General features: G+C 39.3%; 1 protein-coding gene across 11 annotated transcripts in view; it reads left to right on the top strand.

The window, feature by feature from the left end:
• UNC80 (unc-80 subunit of NALCN channel complex) overlaps positions 1–19,935 on the top strand; it is a 318,404-nt gene that overhangs the window by 223,516 nt on the left and 74,953 nt on the right. For 6 of the 11 annotated variants that reach the window (XM_077448370.1, XM_077448372.1, XM_077448366.1 and 3 more), the window contains 6 exons: positions 3,299–3,505; positions 5,817–6,001; positions 6,187–6,352; positions 8,272–8,451; positions 8,650–8,788; positions 17,218–17,274. In XM_077448370.1, coding sequence (XP_077304496.1) covers positions 3,299–3,505; positions 5,817–6,001; positions 6,187–6,352; positions 8,272–8,451; positions 8,650–8,788; positions 17,218–17,274 — 934 coding nt within the window. The remainder of the gene's footprint in view (positions 1–3,298; positions 3,506–5,816; positions 6,002–6,186; positions 6,353–8,271; positions 8,452–8,649; positions 8,789–17,217; positions 17,275–19,935) is intronic. The other 5 variants (XM_077448371.1, XM_077448367.1, XM_077448365.1 and 2 more) reach the window with 2 other exon arrangements.

Genomic DNA, 19,935 nt, shown 5'->3' with positions numbered 1-19,935 from the left:
ATCTCAGGTCGTTGATTAATCTCTTTGGGATCTTAACTCCGGCTTGTGATTTGTTGATCCTGGCATTTCGCATGTACTCTGCATATACGTTAAATAAGTAGGGTGACAATAAAAAATCCTTGCCGCACTCCTTTCTTAATTTTGAGCCAGTGAGTTGTTCCATGCCCTATTCTAACTGTTGCTTTTTGACTTGCATACAAGTTTTTCAGAAGACAGATGAGTTAGTCTGGTATTCCCCTTTTTTTTCTGTATTTGCCACATCTTGTTGTGATCCACACAATCAAAGGCTTTACTGTAGTTAATAAATCAGAAGTAGACATTTTTCTGGAACTCCCTTGCTTTCTCCATGATCCAGCAAATGTTGGCAATTTGATCTCTAATTCCTCTACCTCTTCGAAATCCAGCTTGCACTTGTGGTAGCTCTCAGTTCACATACTGCTGAAGCCCAGCTTGTAGAATTTTCAACATAACCTTGCTGGAGTGTGAGATTAGTGTGATCGCATGGAACATTCTTTGGTGCTGCTCTTCTTTGGTATTGGAATGTAAACTGACATCATCCAGTCCTGTGCCCATTGTTGAGTTTTCCCAATGTGTTGGCATATTGAGTGCAGCACTTTAACATCATCATCTTTTAGGATTTTAAATAACTCAGCTGGATTTTAAATAACTCACCTCCACTAGCTTTTTTATTAGCAATGCTTTCTAAGGCCCACTTGACTTCACTCTCCAGAATATCCGGTTCAAGGTCAGTGACTGCATCATCGTGGTTATATGGGGCATTCAGATCTTTCTTGTATAGTTTGTCTATGTATTCTTGCCATCTGTTCTTTATCTCTTCTGCTTCTGTCAGGTCCTCTCCATTTTTGTCTATTATAGTGTCCATCTTTGCACAAAACTTTCCCATTCTGTTGTTTTCCTCTAATTCTTTGAATTGATTGCTTAATAAGGTCCTTTTTTTCTCTCCTTGCTATCCTCTGGAAGTCTGCATTCAGTTGGGTATAGTTTCCTCTTTCTCCATTGCCTTTTGCCTTCCTTCTTTGTACAGCTATTTTTATGGCCTCATCAGATAGCCACTTTTCTTTCTTGCATTTCTTTTTCTTTGGGATGCTTTTCATTACTGCGTATTGTATGATGTTACACACTTCCTTCCATAGTTCCCCAGGCACTCTGTCTATCAGATGTAATCCCTTAAATCTGTTCATCACCTCTACTGAGGGATCAGATTTAGATCATATCTGAAATGTCTAGTGGTGTTTCCTATTTTCTTCAATTTAAGCCTGAATTGTGCCATAAGAAGCTCATGGTCTGAGCCACAGTCAACTCCAGGCCTTGTTTTGACTAACTGTATAGAGCTTTTCCATCTTTGGCTGCAGAGAATATAATCAATATGATTTCTGTATTGACCATCCAGTGATGTCCATGTGCAGAATCGCCTCTTTGGTTGTTGGAAAAGAGTGCTTGTTATTACCAGTGCGTTCTCTTGACAAAACTCTATTAGCCTTTGTCCTGCTTCATTTTGTGTTCCAAGGCCATATTTACCTGTTATTCTGGATGTGCTTTGACTTCCTACTTTAGCATTCCAATCTCCCATTATGAGAAGAATATCTTTTTTCGGAGTTAGTTCTAAAAGGTGTTGTAGATCTTCATAAAAACGGTCAACATCAGCTTCTTCAGGATCAGAGGTTGGTGCATAAACTTGGATTATTATGATATTGAGTGGTTTGCCTTGGATACGGACTGAGATCATCCTGTCGTTTTTGGGATTTACCCCAGTACTGCTTTCCTCGTACCCCTTTATGGATCACTGCCTTGTCGTGGCAAAGGGGTTTGCGTAATTCAGTGAAACTACGAGCTATGATTTGTAGGTTCAGACAAGACGGACAAGTTACAGTGGAGAATTCTGACAAAATGTGATCCACTGGAGAAGAAATGGCAAACCACTCCAGTATCCTTGCCAAGAAAACCTCATGAACAAAGAAAAAAAGGCTAACAGACACCGGAAAGATGCATTCCCCCAGATCGGAAGCTGCCCAAAAGTTTTATTGAGGAAGAGTGGAGGGCAATTTCAAGTAGCTCCAGAACTAATTAATGGCTGGACCAAGCCACAAGGTCTCTCAGCTGTGGATCATAGGAGTGAAAGTAAAGTATGATGCTGGAAAAAAGAATACTGTGTAGGAATCTGGAATGTAAGATCAATGAATCAGGGTAAGCTGGATGTGGTCAAACAGGAGATGGCAAGATTGAACATTGATATCTTGGCAATTAGTAAACTAAAATGGACTGGAATGGGTAAATTCAACACAGATGACTACTATATCTACTACTGTGGACAAGAACCTCTCAGAAGAAATGGCGTAGCCCCCATAGTCAACAAAAGAGTGAGGAAAGCGTTACTAGGGCACAATCCCAAAATTACATGTTCAGTTTATCTAAAACACATTAACAAAATGATAGTTGCCCTTGAACTTTGTTTTCCCCTTCAAGCTGACCTTAGACAGCTGAATGCGCAGGTATGGTTCAACCACTGTAATCGCTCGTACACACGAGCGGATTTTCCTTCGGAAAAAACTTGGATGGTTTTTCTGACGGAATTCCGCTCAAGCTTGGCTTGCCTACACACGGTCACACAAGTTCTCTGAACTTTCGACCGCCAAGAACATGGTGACGAACAACACTACGACGAGCCGAGAAAATGAAGTTCAATGCTTCTGAGCATGCATCGAATTGTTTCCGAGCATGCGTAGGAATTTTGCGAGTCAGAATTTGTACAGACGATCGGAATTTCCGATCGGAACTTTTTCCGACCGTAAAATAGAGAACCTGCTCTTAATCTTTTGCTGGCTGGAATTCTGCCAGCAAAAGTCCGATGGAGCATACACACGGTCAGAATTTCTGACCAAAAGCTCACATCGGACTTTTGCTGGCAGAATTTCTGATTGTGCGTATGGGGCTTTAGGCATCTTTCCTGGCCAGTGCTTTCCTAAATGCAACTGTTTTTGTTTAGCCTATTAAGCAGAATGGGAAAAATCACTATAGATAATCATGCAAAGCTTTCTAACCTGTCCAAATATAATTGCCCTAGAAAACGCTTGAATCCACAGGTAAAAGTGTGGCCCTTTGTCATCCAGTGTCAGTGAAGATCTTAAAGATTAAACACATTACCTATGTTTGATCTTTGCATGAAGGAGGTTTTTGAAATACAGTCGTAAACAGGCTTTTCCTTATAAGCGTGAGCTGTCTCAAAATCTGTTCACCTACCTGCTCACATGATCTTTTTGTATTTTCTTGGATCTCTCAGATAGCCCCTGTCTGGAGCAGCCTGAAGTCTTCTTGCTGTTGCAGACTGTGATCAATATTCTGCTGCCTCCACGTATCATAAGCACTTCCCGTAGCAAGAACTTCATGCTGGAAAGTTCACCTGCACACTGTTCTACTCCTGGTGATGCTGGGAAAGACCTTCGAAGGGAAGGACTGGCAGATTCTACCAGTCAATCTGCTTATCTTGGTAAGGTTCTGTAATCTAATGGTTTAATATTTTGTTTACATTGCATAGCCTTTTCTCCCACAACTACTACGCAATCTACTTTGCCTTCATAATCAAAAAAATTTGTTTTTCCTATAGCAGTTAAAGAGAGCCTGTCACCGCCTTAAAAATTTGCACAGAAAAAGTATTTTAAATGCCTACTTACAGGGCTTTCTTTTCCATAAATCATTTTATTCACATGCAATATACCTTTCAACTTATTTAAAAAATATGAACAGTCCAAGAAAAGACAATTCTCTAGCTGAGCACCTTCCCTTCTATTTAAGGCCTCTGTTCTTTCTAAATAATATTCTCTTCTAGCCCAAATCATCCACCCTTCAGCTCCCTACATTACTTTTTTTAACCACTTACCGACCGGCTCATGTACATATACGTCGGCAGTTTGAAAATGGATATCTCGGTAATGGCAGCAGCTACTGCCACAACCGATTTATCCATCTTTAGAGCCGGCGGTTCTGTTTTCGATAATGGTGGTCTCTGCGGTGGATTCACCGTGAGATAACCATTATCAGCAACGGGAGAGGTGCCCCCGCCCTCTGCCGCTTACCGGAGCCATCGGCAGTGGCATAGGTTGATCGGGTCTTGTCACTTCCTTGGTATGGAGACAAGTGAGGCTAAGATGGCCCCCACCCGTCTCCATACCATAGCAGGACGGAAGCGACGTCAAAACGTCACTTCCGCACATTTTTTTGTTGTCCTTAAATGACAAATCTTTATTTATTTATTTTTTATTGCATTTAAGTCCAAATATGAGATCTGAGGACTTTTTGACCCCAGAACTCATATTTAAGAGGACCTGTCATGCTTTTTTTCTATTACAAGGAATGTATACATTCCTTGTAATAGGAATAAAAGTGACCCGATTTTTTTTTTCTTTAAAAACAGTGTAAAAATAAATATAATCAAATAAAGTAATTAAGAAAAAAAACAAAAACTTTTTTAAAAGCTCCCCGACGACCTCGCGCAGAAGGGAACGCAGTGAGTAGCGCCCACATATGAAAACGATGGTCAAACCACACATGCAAGGTATTGCTGCGATCGTTAGAGTGAGAGCAATAATGCTAGCCCTAGACCTTCTCTGTAAATCAAAACATGCAACCTGTAGAATTGTTTAAACATCGGCTATGGAGATTTGTAAGGGTAAAAGTTTGACGCCATTCCACGAGTGGGCGCAATTTTGAAGCATGACATGTTGGGTATCAATTTACTCAGCGTAACATTATCTTTCACAAAATAAAAACAATTGGGCTACCTTTACTGTTGTCTTATTTTTTTATTCAAAAAGTGCATTTTTTTCAAAAAAAGTGCGTTTGTAAGACCGCTGCGCAAATACGGTGTGACAAAAAGTATTGCAATGACCTCCATTTTATTCTCTATGGTGTTAGAAAAAAAATATATAATGTTTGGGGGTTCTAAGTAATTTTCTAGCAAAAAAACATGTTTTTAACTTGTAAAAACCGAGTCTGAAAAAGAGGACTGGTCTTTAAGAGGAAGCTGTCAGTGGAGGAGCAAAGAAGAATACTAACAAACTGTCACTTGAGCAACAGGTCTGAGGCTGAGTGAGGCTTTAACAGGTAAATAACATGCATAAAATACATTAAGTGCATATATAATCCTGTGGGAAATGTTTTTGTAGAATTTAATTGTCTGACAGGGTCTCTTTAATACTGTCTTGGTTGATTAGAAATATAGTTTTACAGGAAATTGTAGGTTTATCTCTTTCTATAACCATGCCCAATCATTTCAGTGAAATTTGCATGCTATTATACTAAGTACACCCTTGACTACATCTCATTGGGAAATATAAGAGAAAGTTCAAAAAAGTTTTTTTTTTTTTGCCACGATTTAGTTTGCCGGGGGGGGGGGGGGGGGGTTAGGGTTGTAGTGTTGTAGAGGACCAAAATATAAATATATAGAGAAAATTCAAAAAAGTTTTTTTTTTGCCCAAGGTTTAGTTTGCCAGGGGAGGTTGTAGAGGAGGCATTGTTGAATATAAATATATAAATATTTCTTCATCTGATCATTTTAGCCCAGGTCAGGCAGTGGTCATACCATGTCTATTCATAACCAAAGTATGTCAGATCATATAATATACTGGTCATAGAGCACCAGTTAAACCCAAATATATGCTATATCTTTAACCTTTCTGTTGTGATTTGCTACAATACAAGGTCTCAAGAAAAGGTTAACTAGCTTTCAATAGAAAAAGCTTTTAAGGATTAGATTTAGCATGATTCTCCACTCTCACCTCAATCATTTATTCTTTTTACAGCTCTGAAGGTTATTTTGGTCTGCTTTGAACGCCAGCTGGGAAGCGAATGGTATCAGCTTAGCCTGCAAGTTAAAGAGATGGCTTTGAGAAAGGTGGGGGGATTGGCTCTTTGGGACTTCCTTGATTTCATTGTAAGAACTCGGATCCCGATATTTGTTCTTCTTAGACCTTTCATCCAGTGTAAGGTGAGCAAATTTCAAATGGTGAATACTATTGTTGGAATATTACAAGACTTTTAATTCATGTCATTGTTTTTCATGTTTTTCATAGCAAAGTCAAGCATTTGAATCTAAAAATTAACATTTAGTTGTTTCTATATTTTGGAAATATTGGTTTACAAGGATGAATTTGTCTCTCACTCCCCCACTAGTTGCTAGCACAGCCAGCAGAAACTCAGGAAGAGCTGAGCGCACGGCAGCACATAGCAGACCAGCTGGAGAGGCGTTTCATCCCAAGACCTCTGTGCAAGAGCTCCCTTATAAATGAGTTTAATAATGAGTTGAAGATCCTGAAGGAGGCAGTTCATAGTGGGTCAGGTAAGACCAGAACAATCCTGGATGTGCAATTTAAGCATCACATACTGTATAAACTAGACATACAACTAAATCTTCAAGGATCTTCATATGGAAACATGCTATGTGCTAGTATCTGTCCACCATAGACCATGGTGGATCTGCCAGGAAGTCATATAGAAAGTTTTCCTTAGTGGAATATTCGCACTACCTACAGTGTTTCCAGCAAAGCAAACTTCTTATTTTTTCAAGGAAAATTGATAAATGTGATGGTCCTAATACTTGCATGCATCTCAGTCACTAGATATTAGAAAAAGCTTATTTCACAGTATTCAAGAAATGTAAAATGCCTATTACATTTTATGTTTGCCCATCATCTACACAATTTGTGTCCCTTTAAAAGAGAGCAGTTATGCCCTGTACACACGGTCGGACTTTCCGACGGAAAATGTAAGATCAGACTGTGTTGTCGGAAATTCCGATCATGTGTAGGCTCCATTGGACTTTTTCCGTCGGAATTTCCGACACACAAAGTTTGAGATCTGGATCTCAAATTTTCCAACAAAATCTGATTGTTTAAATTCCGATCGTGTGTATACAATTCCGACGCACAAAGTGCCACACAAGCTCAGAATAAATTACGAGACGAAAGCTATTGGCTGCTGGCTTCTTTATAGTCCCGCCGTACATGATGTACGTCACCTCGTTCTGAACGATCAGATTTTCCGACAACTTTGTATATGCAAGACAAGTTTGGGCCAAAATCCATCGGAAAAAATCTGATGGATTTTGTCATCGGAATGTCCGAGCGTGTGTACAGGGCATTAGAGGAAAGAAGGAAAAGCAAACTATAAGAAGGCAGATTATAAAGAAAATTAGAATATGTTCAACAAGTTAATACTAGGGTAGAAGGAGTCAGCAAGTAAATTTTAGGAAAAGCGAAGTGAAGAAGATATATAGGAAGTTATTTAAGGAGAACAGTAAAATATGAATAAAAAAGTAAAGTGTCTACTAAATACAGAAGAAAAGTTAGAAGAGATTTTGCAGAGATATATATACATAGAAGATATAACTGGAAAGGACAAGAAAGAAAAGCTTTGTTATTTAGGTGGATCTAGTAAAAAAATATATAGCATTTGTAAAGTATTGAATTAAAAAAATGCAAAGCTGACATATAGGAGTAATAATAGGAGGCAGTCAAAATATTTTATATTTATCAGCTTCTAGCTGAAAAAAGGGGGGGAGACAAAAAGATCTGCTGTATTATTTACTTGTGATGCTGCATCTGTCCCACGCAGCCTCTTCACTGAGAACCGAGCCACCGAACACCACCGATGGCTCGGTTCTCTCACCTCCCGGGGTGGAGAGATGCTGCCTATCAATCAGCATCTCTCATGCTCTGCTCCTCCACGCTCACTGGAGCGCTGAGCTGTGGAGGGGCGGGGAGTGGCCATCTCAGCGGCTCGCTGAGAGGCTGAGACTCCCATCAGTCCAGGCACCTGGTGGATCCAGACTTCAGAAGTTGGGATGACGTGGTGCCTGGACTGATCTTGGTGATGTCAGCAGAGAGTGGACTTCAGACCACTCTCCTCTGAAAACGGGTCACGGGAGTGCAAAACGGATTGCACTCCTGTGACCCTTAGGAGAAGCCCAACTAAATGAGCCAAGGTTGGACTTCTCCTTTAGGGTTAGCTTTAGGCATGAATCAAGTCTATTTGTTTTAATGTGGTGCCTTGTTTTTTAAATCTGCTTACCTCATATTTGAAGAGTTTACAAAAGTACATTCATGGTACTAAGACAATTTAGATACATTTAAGTTAAGAGTTTATCTAACATTTCTATCATTATAGCCATTCGGAATCTATTCATATTATGTTAATTTGCAAATGCTGGAAGGCAAAGGAGCTTTTATCTCTCTATTTGTCTATTTGTCTAACTTCAAGCATATCAAGGAAAGACATCCATCAGCACGGTTGGGACCTCCACCTCTGCTTACCGTTTGAGCTTGGCCACTATGTCTCGCTCTAACACGGGAACTGGAACAGTGTGGGAACAGGACAGCGAACACTCACAGCAAGCCTCACAGGACACACTCAGTCGCACTGATGAAGAGGAGGAAGAAAGTAAGTTGGAAAGCCCTGTAATAAGGAGCACAGTCCATTTTCACATCAGTGGGTATTGGACAGCATATTCAATAAATATTTCATATTTATTCTTACAATTATAATTACCACATTCTGACATGGGTCAAAACTTATCAGAGGTTCTCACTCTTTGTCATACTACAAAAAAAAGTTTTTCTTTCTTTCTCTCCCTTTTAGATGACTCTGTGAGCATGCCCAGTGTGGTAAGTGAGCAGGATGCGTACCTCTTGAGTGCCATTGGTAGAAGACGTTTCTCCAGTCACACATCCAGCATATCTGTTCCCCAGGCTGAGGGTGGCATGCTTCCCAGCCAAAGGTAAACTGTGCTGTCCACCCATGGCATAGTTTCTAAAATTTATATAATGAAAATAGCTGAATTATGTCATGCTTTTGATGCAATATGTTTCCAAGAACATTATATTTTGGCAAAACATTTTTAAAGGTTTTGAGTCGATGGCTCAATTGACAGTTACGTTTTGCATTTATTCTGCAATGTCACAATACCCAAATTACTAACTGCAGAGCATCTGCAAGGGTGAGGATATAAATATTATGTTACAGGAATCATCTACAAGTCAAGCTCTTGTGGGAGCTGTATATGTGTTGGCCTTGCTAATTTTAATAAACAATTATTTTGTTTTTAGAATAAAGTATTATGATTAGAATTAATGGGAATATTGCAAGATCCTCATTAACAACAGATTTGTTATAGCAAAACATTCTTGTAGCTTTCAGCACTGACTTGGTAAACTTACATAAAATTGCAAGACTTCTTAGGGCAGTGACTCATATAAGACATACAGCATTACATAATTGACATCCTGAAAAATGCGGTATATGCACTTCACTTATTATAACATTACAGTACTGATGAGATATATATTTTTGCTGTAACAAAGCTATTATTATTGTATTGATCATTGTGAAATAGTTCCTCTTTGATTGCTTAGCTGTAAATTACTAGCATAAACCTGTGTTGCTAAATTTTTTTCACAGTTAGCAAATTTCTCTTTTCCAGTTAAGTTTCCTGCCGATGTTTATTGTCCTATAAAATCTGGCTCCTTGTTACTGTTGTCAGGAATTTTGTTTTACTCTTTTGTTAAAGAATGTTCGATAGCAGAAGTCGACAGTCATAACAGAAAAAGAACAGCACAATTGCATCATGAAAAAGCATTTTCAATTGTTTCATGAGACAACTTAGCTGGAACCAAGAGAAATTTTATTCAGTAGGCACTGTTTTTGATTTTGATTCACTATTTCTGAACATTGATTAGGTGTTTAACTATAATTTATGGTTATTGTCTATGGACAGTTGTTACTATTTCCTAAAGTCCTTGTGCTTATATTAGTTGTGTTTGTGTCTGCTATTGCTTACCATATACGATTTACAGTCTCACATTTTATCGTTGATATTGAAACCATCTGTGTAACAGAGGATAGCTGGTCATGTCTGTTAGTGTTTAGGTGCTTTACTATAGCATTACACTCATGATGGCTATCATATAATTAAAGCAGCAGAGCTAACATTTTTCATGTTTCCAAAAATGTCCTATTAACTTTATGATTTCAGATTGAATGTCAGATGTAATTCCTGGTCAAGTGCTTTTGGTAACAACCAAAAGACCAACCATCATAAGTACGAATGATGTAAATGTGCTTTCTGTGCAAGTTTGTAAAAGAAGTCCTTAGAGTAGAGTCACAAGCCAATTGTAGGTACTGTATATATGGTATACAGAACCCCCCCCCCCCCCCCCACTAAAAAATCCTGTTGGAATAGCATTAGCTATTCTAACAAAGATGAGCCCAAATACAATGAAATAATAATTTTATTGGCTACCTGGACAAGAAACTTCTTAGAATTCTTTAGGAAGAATTTTGTCTGTGCATAAAAATGTTGAGCTTCCCTTTTGTATGGCTACTTTGCTATCTCCTTTAGCATAAGTAAATTCAAACTTATGAATATTGGTTCTCAAGGCTACCAACAATGCAAGTTATCCACTCCTTCAGTATATCAAAGAACCATTATACCTCAAAAAAAAATATTATATTATGGGAAATAGTTACTAATAATTTTCACAATGTGTATGTAAGATTACACATTGATGCATAAGTTGTTCTAAAAAGATAGTCTGCTTGGTAATGGAAAATATCGCTTTCACTCCTCAAACACCTCAATTTTAAGGATATTATCTTTTGATATTCTCCTGAAACTTTTCAGATTTTTCTGCAGATGCAAAACCCATGAGGATAGATATTAAAGCTGGCACTGTCAATTTACAAGTATGCAGAATGAGAGTTGAAACTTTTCAGATTTTCAATTCACCAATCCATTGGAAAGATGTGGGATGACACTCATACATATACCTCTCTACATACCCTTGGAACCTCTCCACTACTCTACAAAGATTTATATTTATTGAATTAAGATTCATACAATATTAAGATTCATAAAATATAAATACCTATTAGCCTTACACATCGTAAATGTATACCCCTCATAATTTTCAGTTAAATTACAGCTCAACAGAATGAACAGAATAATTTAAAATTTTATATATATTTCACAACACAATCTAAAATTATACATTGTACACATCTTATTGCACATCTGTAAAACATCTCTGGATTTGGAGTAATGTCTACTTTTGGAAACAAATAAATATATTGAAAATACAACTTTTCAAGCTTCACTGGCTGCAAGTTTGTTTCATGTCATTGACCCACTAGCTCAGGGGTAGGGAACCTCAGCTCTCCAGCTGTTTTGAAACTACAAATCCCATCATGCCTCTGCTTCTAGGAGTCATGCCTGTGATTGTTAGGGTCTAGCAATGTCTTATGGGACTTGTAGTTTCAAACCAACTGGAGAGCCGTGGTTCCCTACCCCGGCACTAGCTCATGGAACCAGAATCAGGGTTACAGCCCAGAGCCTGCACTTTCAAAAACAAGTCAGCAGTGGCAGCTCCTAATTTCCTAAACTTGGTTCAAATCCTTTCTTACATGAACAAAGTCATTAAGATTACATGAGTTATGTGGTCCATTAACTGGTTTCTGTTTAAAAGAACCACATTTGTTAATTATCTCACTGTGACCAATGCTGGAATCTGAGATCTCAGAAAAAAAGCATTTTTCGAAACCTCATGAGCTACCAATACGCATTTATTGTATAATATTATTTAAGACTTCAATGATGTAATGCAGCCACCTGATATTATATTTGCTGCCAACTCCAAAATGAGTACATACTGCTGATTCACCTAATAATCAAAGTGTTGTGCAACCAGTATTGATGTAAATAATGGCACTGTGGTATAATTACGTCATTACTGTACAGTTAGGTCCATATATATTTGGACACAGGCACAATTTTTTTTCCAGGTATTTACTAAAACATATGGTATCTCATATGTATACAGTACACCCCTCACATTTTTGTAAATATATTATATCTTTTCATGTGACAACACTGCAGAAATTACACTTTGCTACAATGTAAATTATTGAGTGTACAGCTTGTATAACAGTGTAAATTTTCTGTCCCCTCAAAATAACTCAACACACAGCCATTAATGTCTAAACCGCTGGCAACAAAAGTGAGTATGCACCTAAGTCAAAATGTCCAAATTGGGCCCAATTAGCCATTTTCCCTCCCTGGTGTCGATTATGTGACTCGTTAGTGTTACAAGGTATCAGGTGTGAATGGGGACCAGGTGTGTTAAATTTGATGCTATTGCTCTCACTCTCTCATACTGGTCACTGGAAGTTCAACATGGCACCTTATTGCAAAGAACTCTTTGAAGATCTGAAAAAATGAATTGTCGCTCTACACAAAGATGGCCTAGGCTTTAAGAAGATTGCCAAGACCCTGAAACTGAGCTGCAGCATGGTGGCCAAGACCATACAGTGGTTTAACAGGACAGGTTCCACTCAGAAAAGGCCTTGCCATGGTTGACCAAAGAAGTTGAGTGCACGTGCTCAGCGTCATATCCAGAGGTTGTCTTTGGGAAATAGACTTATGAGTGCTGCCAGCATTGCTGCAGAGGTTGAAGGGGTGGGGGGTCAGACTGTCAGTGCTCAGATCATATGCATCAAATTGGTCTGCCTTTCTGTCATCCCAGAAAGAAGCTCTTCTAAAGATGATGCACTCGAAAGTTTGCTGAAGACAAGCAGATTAAGGACCTGGATTACTGGAACCATGTCCTGTGGTCTGATGAGACCAAAATAAACATATTTGGTTCGGATGGTGTCAAGTGCGTGTGGCGGCAACCAGGTGAGGAGTACAAAGACAAGTGTGTCTTGCCTACAGTCAAGCATGGTGGTGGGAGTGTAATGGTCCAGGGCTGCATGAGTGCTGGTGGCACTGAGAAACTGAGAAACTATAGTTCATTGAGGGAACCATGAATGCTAACATGTACTGGGACATACTGAAGCAGAGAATGATCCCCTCACTTCGGAGACTGAGCCGCAGGGCAGTATTCCAACATGATAACGACCCCAAAAACCTCCAGTGTGACCACTGCCTTGCTAAAGAAGCTGAGGGTAAAGGTAATTGGCTGGCCAAGCATGTCTCCAGACCTAAACCTGATTGAGCATCTGTGGGGCATCCTCAAACGGAAGGTGGAGGAGCGCAAGGTCTCTAACATCCACCAGCTCTGTGATGGTGTCATGCAGGAGTGGAAGAGGACTCCAGTGGTAACCTATGAAGCTCTGGTGAACTGCATGCCCAAGAGGGTTAAAGCAGTATTGGAAAATAATGGTGGCCACACAAAATATTGACACCTTGGACAAAATTTGGGCATTTACAGTTAGGGGTGTACTCACTTTTGTTGCCAGCGGTTTAGACATTAATGGCTGTGTGTTGAGTTATTTTGAGGGGACAGCAAATTTACACTGTTATTCAAGCTGTACACTCACTACTTCACTTTGTAGCAAAGTGTAATTTCTTCAATGTTGTCACATGAAAAGATATAATAATATATTTACAAAAATGTGAGGGGTGTACTAACTTTTGTGAGATACTGTATTCAAGCTATAGTTAAATAATGGATATGGGCTGAAAGTGCACATTGAGGGTATATACATCCAAATCGGAGGAAGAGTTTAGGAATTACAGCTCCTAAGACTAGCCATCCCCACTTTTTCAAGGGACCAAAAGTAATTGGTCATTTGAATCAAAATGTTTCATGGCCTGGTGCGGGCTACTCCTTTGTTATTTCTTCATTAATTAAGCAGGTAAAAGCTCTGGAGTGGATTCTAAGTGTGATATTTGGAATCTATTGCTGTGAACCTACATCATGCGTTCAAAGGATCTGTCCATGCAAGGGAAACAGGCCATTGTAAGGCTTCAAAAACAAAACAAATCCATTAAAGATATAGCAGGAACATTAGGAGTGGCCAAATCAACAGTTTGGTACCTTCTGAGGAAAGAAGAATGCACTGGTGAGCTCAGCAACATAAAAAGGCCTGGATGTTCACGGAAGACAATAGTGGTGGATGATCGCAGGATCCTTTCTGTTGTAAAGAAAAACCTATTCACAACATCCAGACAAGTGAAGGACAGTCTCCAGGAGGTGGGTGCATCATTGTCAAAGTCTACAATCAAGATAAAACTTCACGAGAGAAAATACAGAGGGTTCAACACAAGGTGCAAACCATTCATAAGCCTGAAGAATAGAAAAGCCAGATTAGACTTTGCCAAAAAATATCTAAAAAAGCCAGACCAGTTGTGGAAAAGCATTCTTCAGATGGATTAAACTCAAATTAATCTGTACCAGAATGACGGGAAGAAAAAAGTGTGGAGAAGGCTTGGAACAACTCAAGTTCCAAAGCACATAATGTCATCTGTAAAACATGGTGGAGGCAGTGTGACAGCATGGGCATGAATGGCTTCCAGTGGCACTAGGTCATTGGTGTTTATTGATTATGTGACAGAAGCAGACAGAGGAATTCTGCAGTGTTTAGAGATATATTGTCAGTCCAGATTCAGCCAAATGCAGCAAAGTTGATTGGACAGCGCTTCACAGTACAGATGCACAGTGATCCGAAACACACTGCAAAAGCAACCCAGGAGCTTTTGAAGGAAAAGAAGTGAACTATTCTGCAATGGCCGAGTCAATTACCTGATCTCAACCCAATTGAGAATGCATTTCACTTGCTGAAGGCAAAACTAAAGACAGAAAGACCCACAGACAAATAACAACTGAAGACAGTTGCAGGGAGAGCCTGGAAAATCATCAGAGAGGAGGAAACCCAGTCCTTGGCAATGTCCATGGGTTCCAGACTTGAGGCAGTCATTGCCAGTAAAAAAATATTAAAAATGAACATTTTATTTAGCATTATATTTATTTGTCCAATTACATTTGAGCCCCTTAAAATGGGGGGCTGTGTATAAAAATGGTTGCAGTTCCTAAAATGTTTACTTGATATTTATGTTTAAGCCCTTGAATTAAAAGATGAAAGTCTGCACTTCAAATTCATTTGAATTGTTTCATTTAAATTTTATTCTTATGGTATACAGAGTCAAAAGTATGAAAATTGTGCTTGTGTCCAAATATATATGAACCTAACTGTACAAAGGCCAGAGCTGTTTTACATACCAAAGGATTTCACTTAAAGTTGTAAACCTCAGACATGAAATATGAACAAAGCATATCCTTGTACCTGTCTCAATCTAGAGCACTAAGTGGCATTTCCCCTTGCTGCTTAATTTCTCTGCTATAAGCATGAGTCACTTCTGATGACTTTTCCTGACCCCAAATAACAATCTGTTCCTGCACGTATGAAGGGGAGTGTGTCCCTTCCCTCCAATCAGCTCTCAGCGATCTCCTCACTGATGTAACATCAGCTCTCCACCCCTTGCTTTTCAGAGCTGAGAAAACCTGTGTAAATTCTGCACTGAATGAATGTAGAGGGAAGAGAGCTATAGCTAGACAGGTACAATGTATGTAGGATGATTGGTTTCATCTCTGTTTATCACCTGAGCCCAGTCACTTCACTGGGTATATGTAAGGATTTACAACCATTTCAAAGGACTTTTTGAAACATTTAGTAGTGAAGAGCATCAGATATAGCCCACAACTTTTGAGGGGAAAAGCCTCCTCCTTCTTCAAGGCTTGAGTAGTTGATGTTAATAAAACAGAATACACAATGGAACCTGTGTTAAAGGGGATGTAAAACCTTGTGTTTTTTCACCCTAATGCATCCTATGCATTAAGGTGAAAAAACACCTGGCAGTCACTAGCCCCCCAGCCCTCCCCCCCCCCTGTTTTACTTACCTGAGCCCCTTCGTCTCTTTGGTGGGGAGGCGCTGTCCCTCTCTCTACGGGGTCCCGGCTTTTGATTGGATAGATTGATAGCAGTGCAACGGTTGGCTCCCGTTGCTGTCAATCTAATCCAAAGACGCGGGTACTGGGGGCGGGGGGAAGAGCCGTGTCCGGCATTCATGTCTGTGGACACAAATGCTGGACTCAGGAGCGCACCCGCAAGGTAACCCCCTTGGGAGAGCACTTCTCCCAGGGTATTATCTCATATGGGGAGGGGCCGTGAGAGCCACCGGGGACCCCAGAAGAGGCTGTTCGGGGCCACTCTGTGCAAAACGAGCTGCACAGTGGCTGTAAGTATGACATGTTTATTTATTTATTTATTTATTTTAAATTAAAAATTATCCTTTACAATCACTTTAAGGCTTCATGATCAGTGATTATTAACACTCACTGCTGAAGCCCTGAAGAAGAAGGGGAGGCTTTCTTCTACACAGGCTGTTTCTGATGCTCTTAACCATTAAATGTCCTTTAAGTGAGACCAGGCAATCTTCTGTACACATTCATGAATCTTCTATCTGATGAGTGCTTCCTTGTGTTGCTGTCAGAGACGTAGCAACCTCTGACCAGAATGGGTCCACCTACATCAGACTTCAGTCACGGATTTGCTTCTTTTAAGGAGGGATCACTTTATGGTAGATCCATCTGAACCAATTTCTACTTCTTTCAGTCCAGCACTAGTACATACACATCATGCCAAAGAGTTTGTATTCCTGTCCATCCAGTCCTGGGATTTACACAGTTCTGCCAGACAGTACAGCCAGCTAGGTGACCTGACTTTTCTCTACTACAGTTAAGCAAAAGTGCTGGAGCGCATACCTGTCCCCAGCCTGTGACTGGGAGGAGTAGCAGCAGACACATAAGTTCATTGCTCTGTCTTCTCTTTTTTATCAGTATGTTCCTTGTCAGCACTAATGCAGTACACCACATTTGAATGAACAGAGCAAGATTGGTATTTCTATAATCTGTTCTCATTTGTGAATGCATGAATTTAAAAGATACAGTTTCAAGTGACAGCAATAAATTGCCTCATGCACTAATATGCATCCACTGATATGTATGATACCTTGAGAAAAATGATTTCTGAATTGCTGTTTATTGCTCTAGTACTGCTGCTTTAATGTCCAGCTCATGGACCATAAACTCTTGCTCGCTCTTCTAATCTCCTGTATCTCCTCAGTTTCATCTTTGGCAATGCTTCCCCCTATATCCTGAGCTCCCTCTTTTTCCCCTGACTATTGTAATTTTTTTAAGTGTAGAATGCCAAGAACCATAAATGACTTGCCGTTGGTTTGTACATTAGTTGAGTTTTTTTATTTAGAATTTTTTGTTACTTTTTATATTTTTGCATGCAGATTTTCTGTTGGTTTTTGTTTTCTGTTTGCTTTTTCTATCCCTTCAATGCTTCATCTCCCTCCCCCTCCTGCAGCGAACCTAATGTTCTTGACGACTCCCATGGGCGTGGTGGCGAGATCAGCCTGTCTAGGTATGAATGCTTCCTGTCTGTCACTGTGAAGAAGGAGGGAGAGAGAGGATTGAGGCCCGGAATGCAAAATGTCCTCCCTCTCACTCTCATTTTGTCTCTCTGTTATTCTCTCCATTGTCCCATTTTGTCTGGACGTAAAAGGTGCAGTTCCCTCTCTGGTCAGATCTGAGTGTGGTATCTATTATAATTAATATTATATTAATCTGTACTCAGTGAACCGTAAGAGCCTGTATATATTTTATGCTGTTTGCCTTTTCTCTTTATCGGTTTTGTTGGTTTTAAAAAAGCAGCTCACCTCTGTACTGAACCATAAAATTAATACAAAATAGATAACCTGTCAGGTTCCTATATTTCCATGGAACTCAGGTTGTGAGATTTTTTCACCAGTGTTCTTGTCTCTTCCCATAGTAACCCTAGAGCCTTTATAAGGAAGTATCACGCTTGATACTTGGTACTTCATTTGCCTTTTATTACAGAAAATGCATCAAGATAAGTGACACTTAAAAGGCCAAAGAGAAGAAGCAAACCAGAAATTCTAAGAACACTGGAGTACCAAACAAGTAAAAGAAAAAGGAAAAGTGGGAAATTTTATTCAATCTTGTCCACATAGGCCACAATGCCAGTTTTGATGATGCAATTATAAGATAACAAACTGGGTCCTATAGAAATATACTAATGCATTGATTTAGTAAAAAGAAAAAGTAAAAAAAAAAATGGATGGATGGTTTCATTGAAAAATGTTGTTGTTTATTAGCCACATTTTGTTCTGAAAGTTTATTTAGAATGGAGGATCTGGTTGTCCTCATATATCCTCCCAAATTGTATTATTAAATAAGGAGATAGATTCGTTTAGACTGGCCTGTACCCAGCCCAGAGAGACTCTGCACCTTTCACTATTTAGACTTGTGATCTGACCGCTGTAGACTGTGTAGTTAGAAAAATGTTTTATCTCTCACCTGTTCTTTACCAGGGGTCCTTAATAGCGACAACAAAAAAAGATATGATGAGTGTTGTATCTCTCACCTGTTCTTTACCAGGGGTCCTTAATAGTGACTACAAAAAAAAAGATATGATTAGTGTTGAACTTAGGGTTCTGTAATAAGAATCAATTCAACACTAAATGTTGTTATCGTTAGTAGTGAACTACGTACCTCAGGTATTAGCGTAAGATAAAAGTGAGAGAGAACTAATAGTAACAACAGACATGTGGTGTAGAATCCACATTCACACCAACAGTCCTGGAGCTTGCAGTGGATGGCTTCCAGTCCTTAGGGGCCAATCAATTATCTTTATCCCCTGATACAAAGGAGAAGCTGAGAGACACTGTGTTAGTAATATGGTTGGTGGTCATTGTCTGTATTATTAAAAAAAAGTAATATGGTGCACAATCATTAGAAAAATTATATACTTAATATCTCATTGTCATTTCTTCATTTTCAATGTAACTGATGTACAAATGTTTTGTGACTTAGAAAACAAGACATCTCAAGCATGTGCCTGCCACTTATAGACAGAGATATTTGGGGCAGTATTAGAGGAGTTTGGTCACCACTTCTATAATTCGCTTGAATTATTTCAGAGTCATGCCACTGAGAGTGATAACTTCAGGGCCTGTTCATGATTTATTATTATTATTTATGGTACTTATATAGCGCCATCAATTTACGCAGCGCTTTACTTACTGTAGATTGGAACCCTAAGTATTACTGTCATTGTTATGTATTTAAGTATCTGTTCGTCACTATTCTTAGTCCCCAAAAAGGATGTTCAGACAATACACATTTATCAAATGTAACTATCTGGGGCTTAAAGGCAGACTTTGACATCCCATATGCGGCCTGTCCCACAGATTGTGCACTGGTGCCATAGGTGCACAAGTCTACCGTGTTATGTCTCTGACTCATGCTTGTAAATTATTGACCCTCTATAACAAAATGTCTGCAGGTGATAGGCATGCTTGTAACCTCTAACCTAGTGTTGTTACTAAAGATGCTGTGCATTTTACAGCATAAGTGCTAGCCGGCACACAAATTCTAACTGTGAAACAGGACAAATGTACTTGTTTTATCCTAGCATAATGCAACCAACAGCATCCAGCAGCATATTTTCAAAAAACAAATAAAAAAAGAAAAAAGAAAGTGGTATACCAATTGACTATTTTGTATCAGGACATGCACAGGCAACCAATATGACACACCAGAAAGCTCCCTCTTCTGCTTTCACAGGGTAGTGCTGGTTTAACCCACTGACATGAGGTCCAATACAGTTTATGAAGGTGCCACACATCTCCTTCTGCTGCTTAGGGAAGATTTATGTAGAACATCAAAAATCTCAGGCATTTTGAGCAGCGGTCCACTTTGACTCAATGGGGTTGATTTACCAAAGGCAAGCTTAGTGAACAAGGTGAAACCTTACGGACTTCCATCATCCAGTCACTTGCAAGCAAAAAAATACTTTCTTTTTAGATTTTCCTTGCACGTGATTGGGTATTCTTTTCAAAGTGAATTCTCAGCACGTTCACTAAGCCAAGGGAAAATTTCCTTGCCGAGGAAATGTGCCTGAGTTTTTGTGGTTCTAAATAAATCTTCTTAAAGCAGCAGAAGGAGGAGGTGTACAGTGTTATCTGAAACAAACAATTGTAGTAGTAGCCAAAGAGACATT

The sequence above is a fragment of the Lithobates pipiens genome, unplaced genomic scaffold, assembly GCF_037356315.1.
Source record: "Lithobates pipiens isolate NorthernLeopardFrog02 unplaced genomic scaffold, aLitPip1_a1.2 Scaffold_22, whole genome shotgun sequence".
Lineage (NCBI taxonomy): Eukaryota > Metazoa > Chordata > Amphibia > Anura > Ranidae > Lithobates > Lithobates pipiens.
This window is presented reverse-complemented; position numbering and strand designations above follow the sequence as displayed.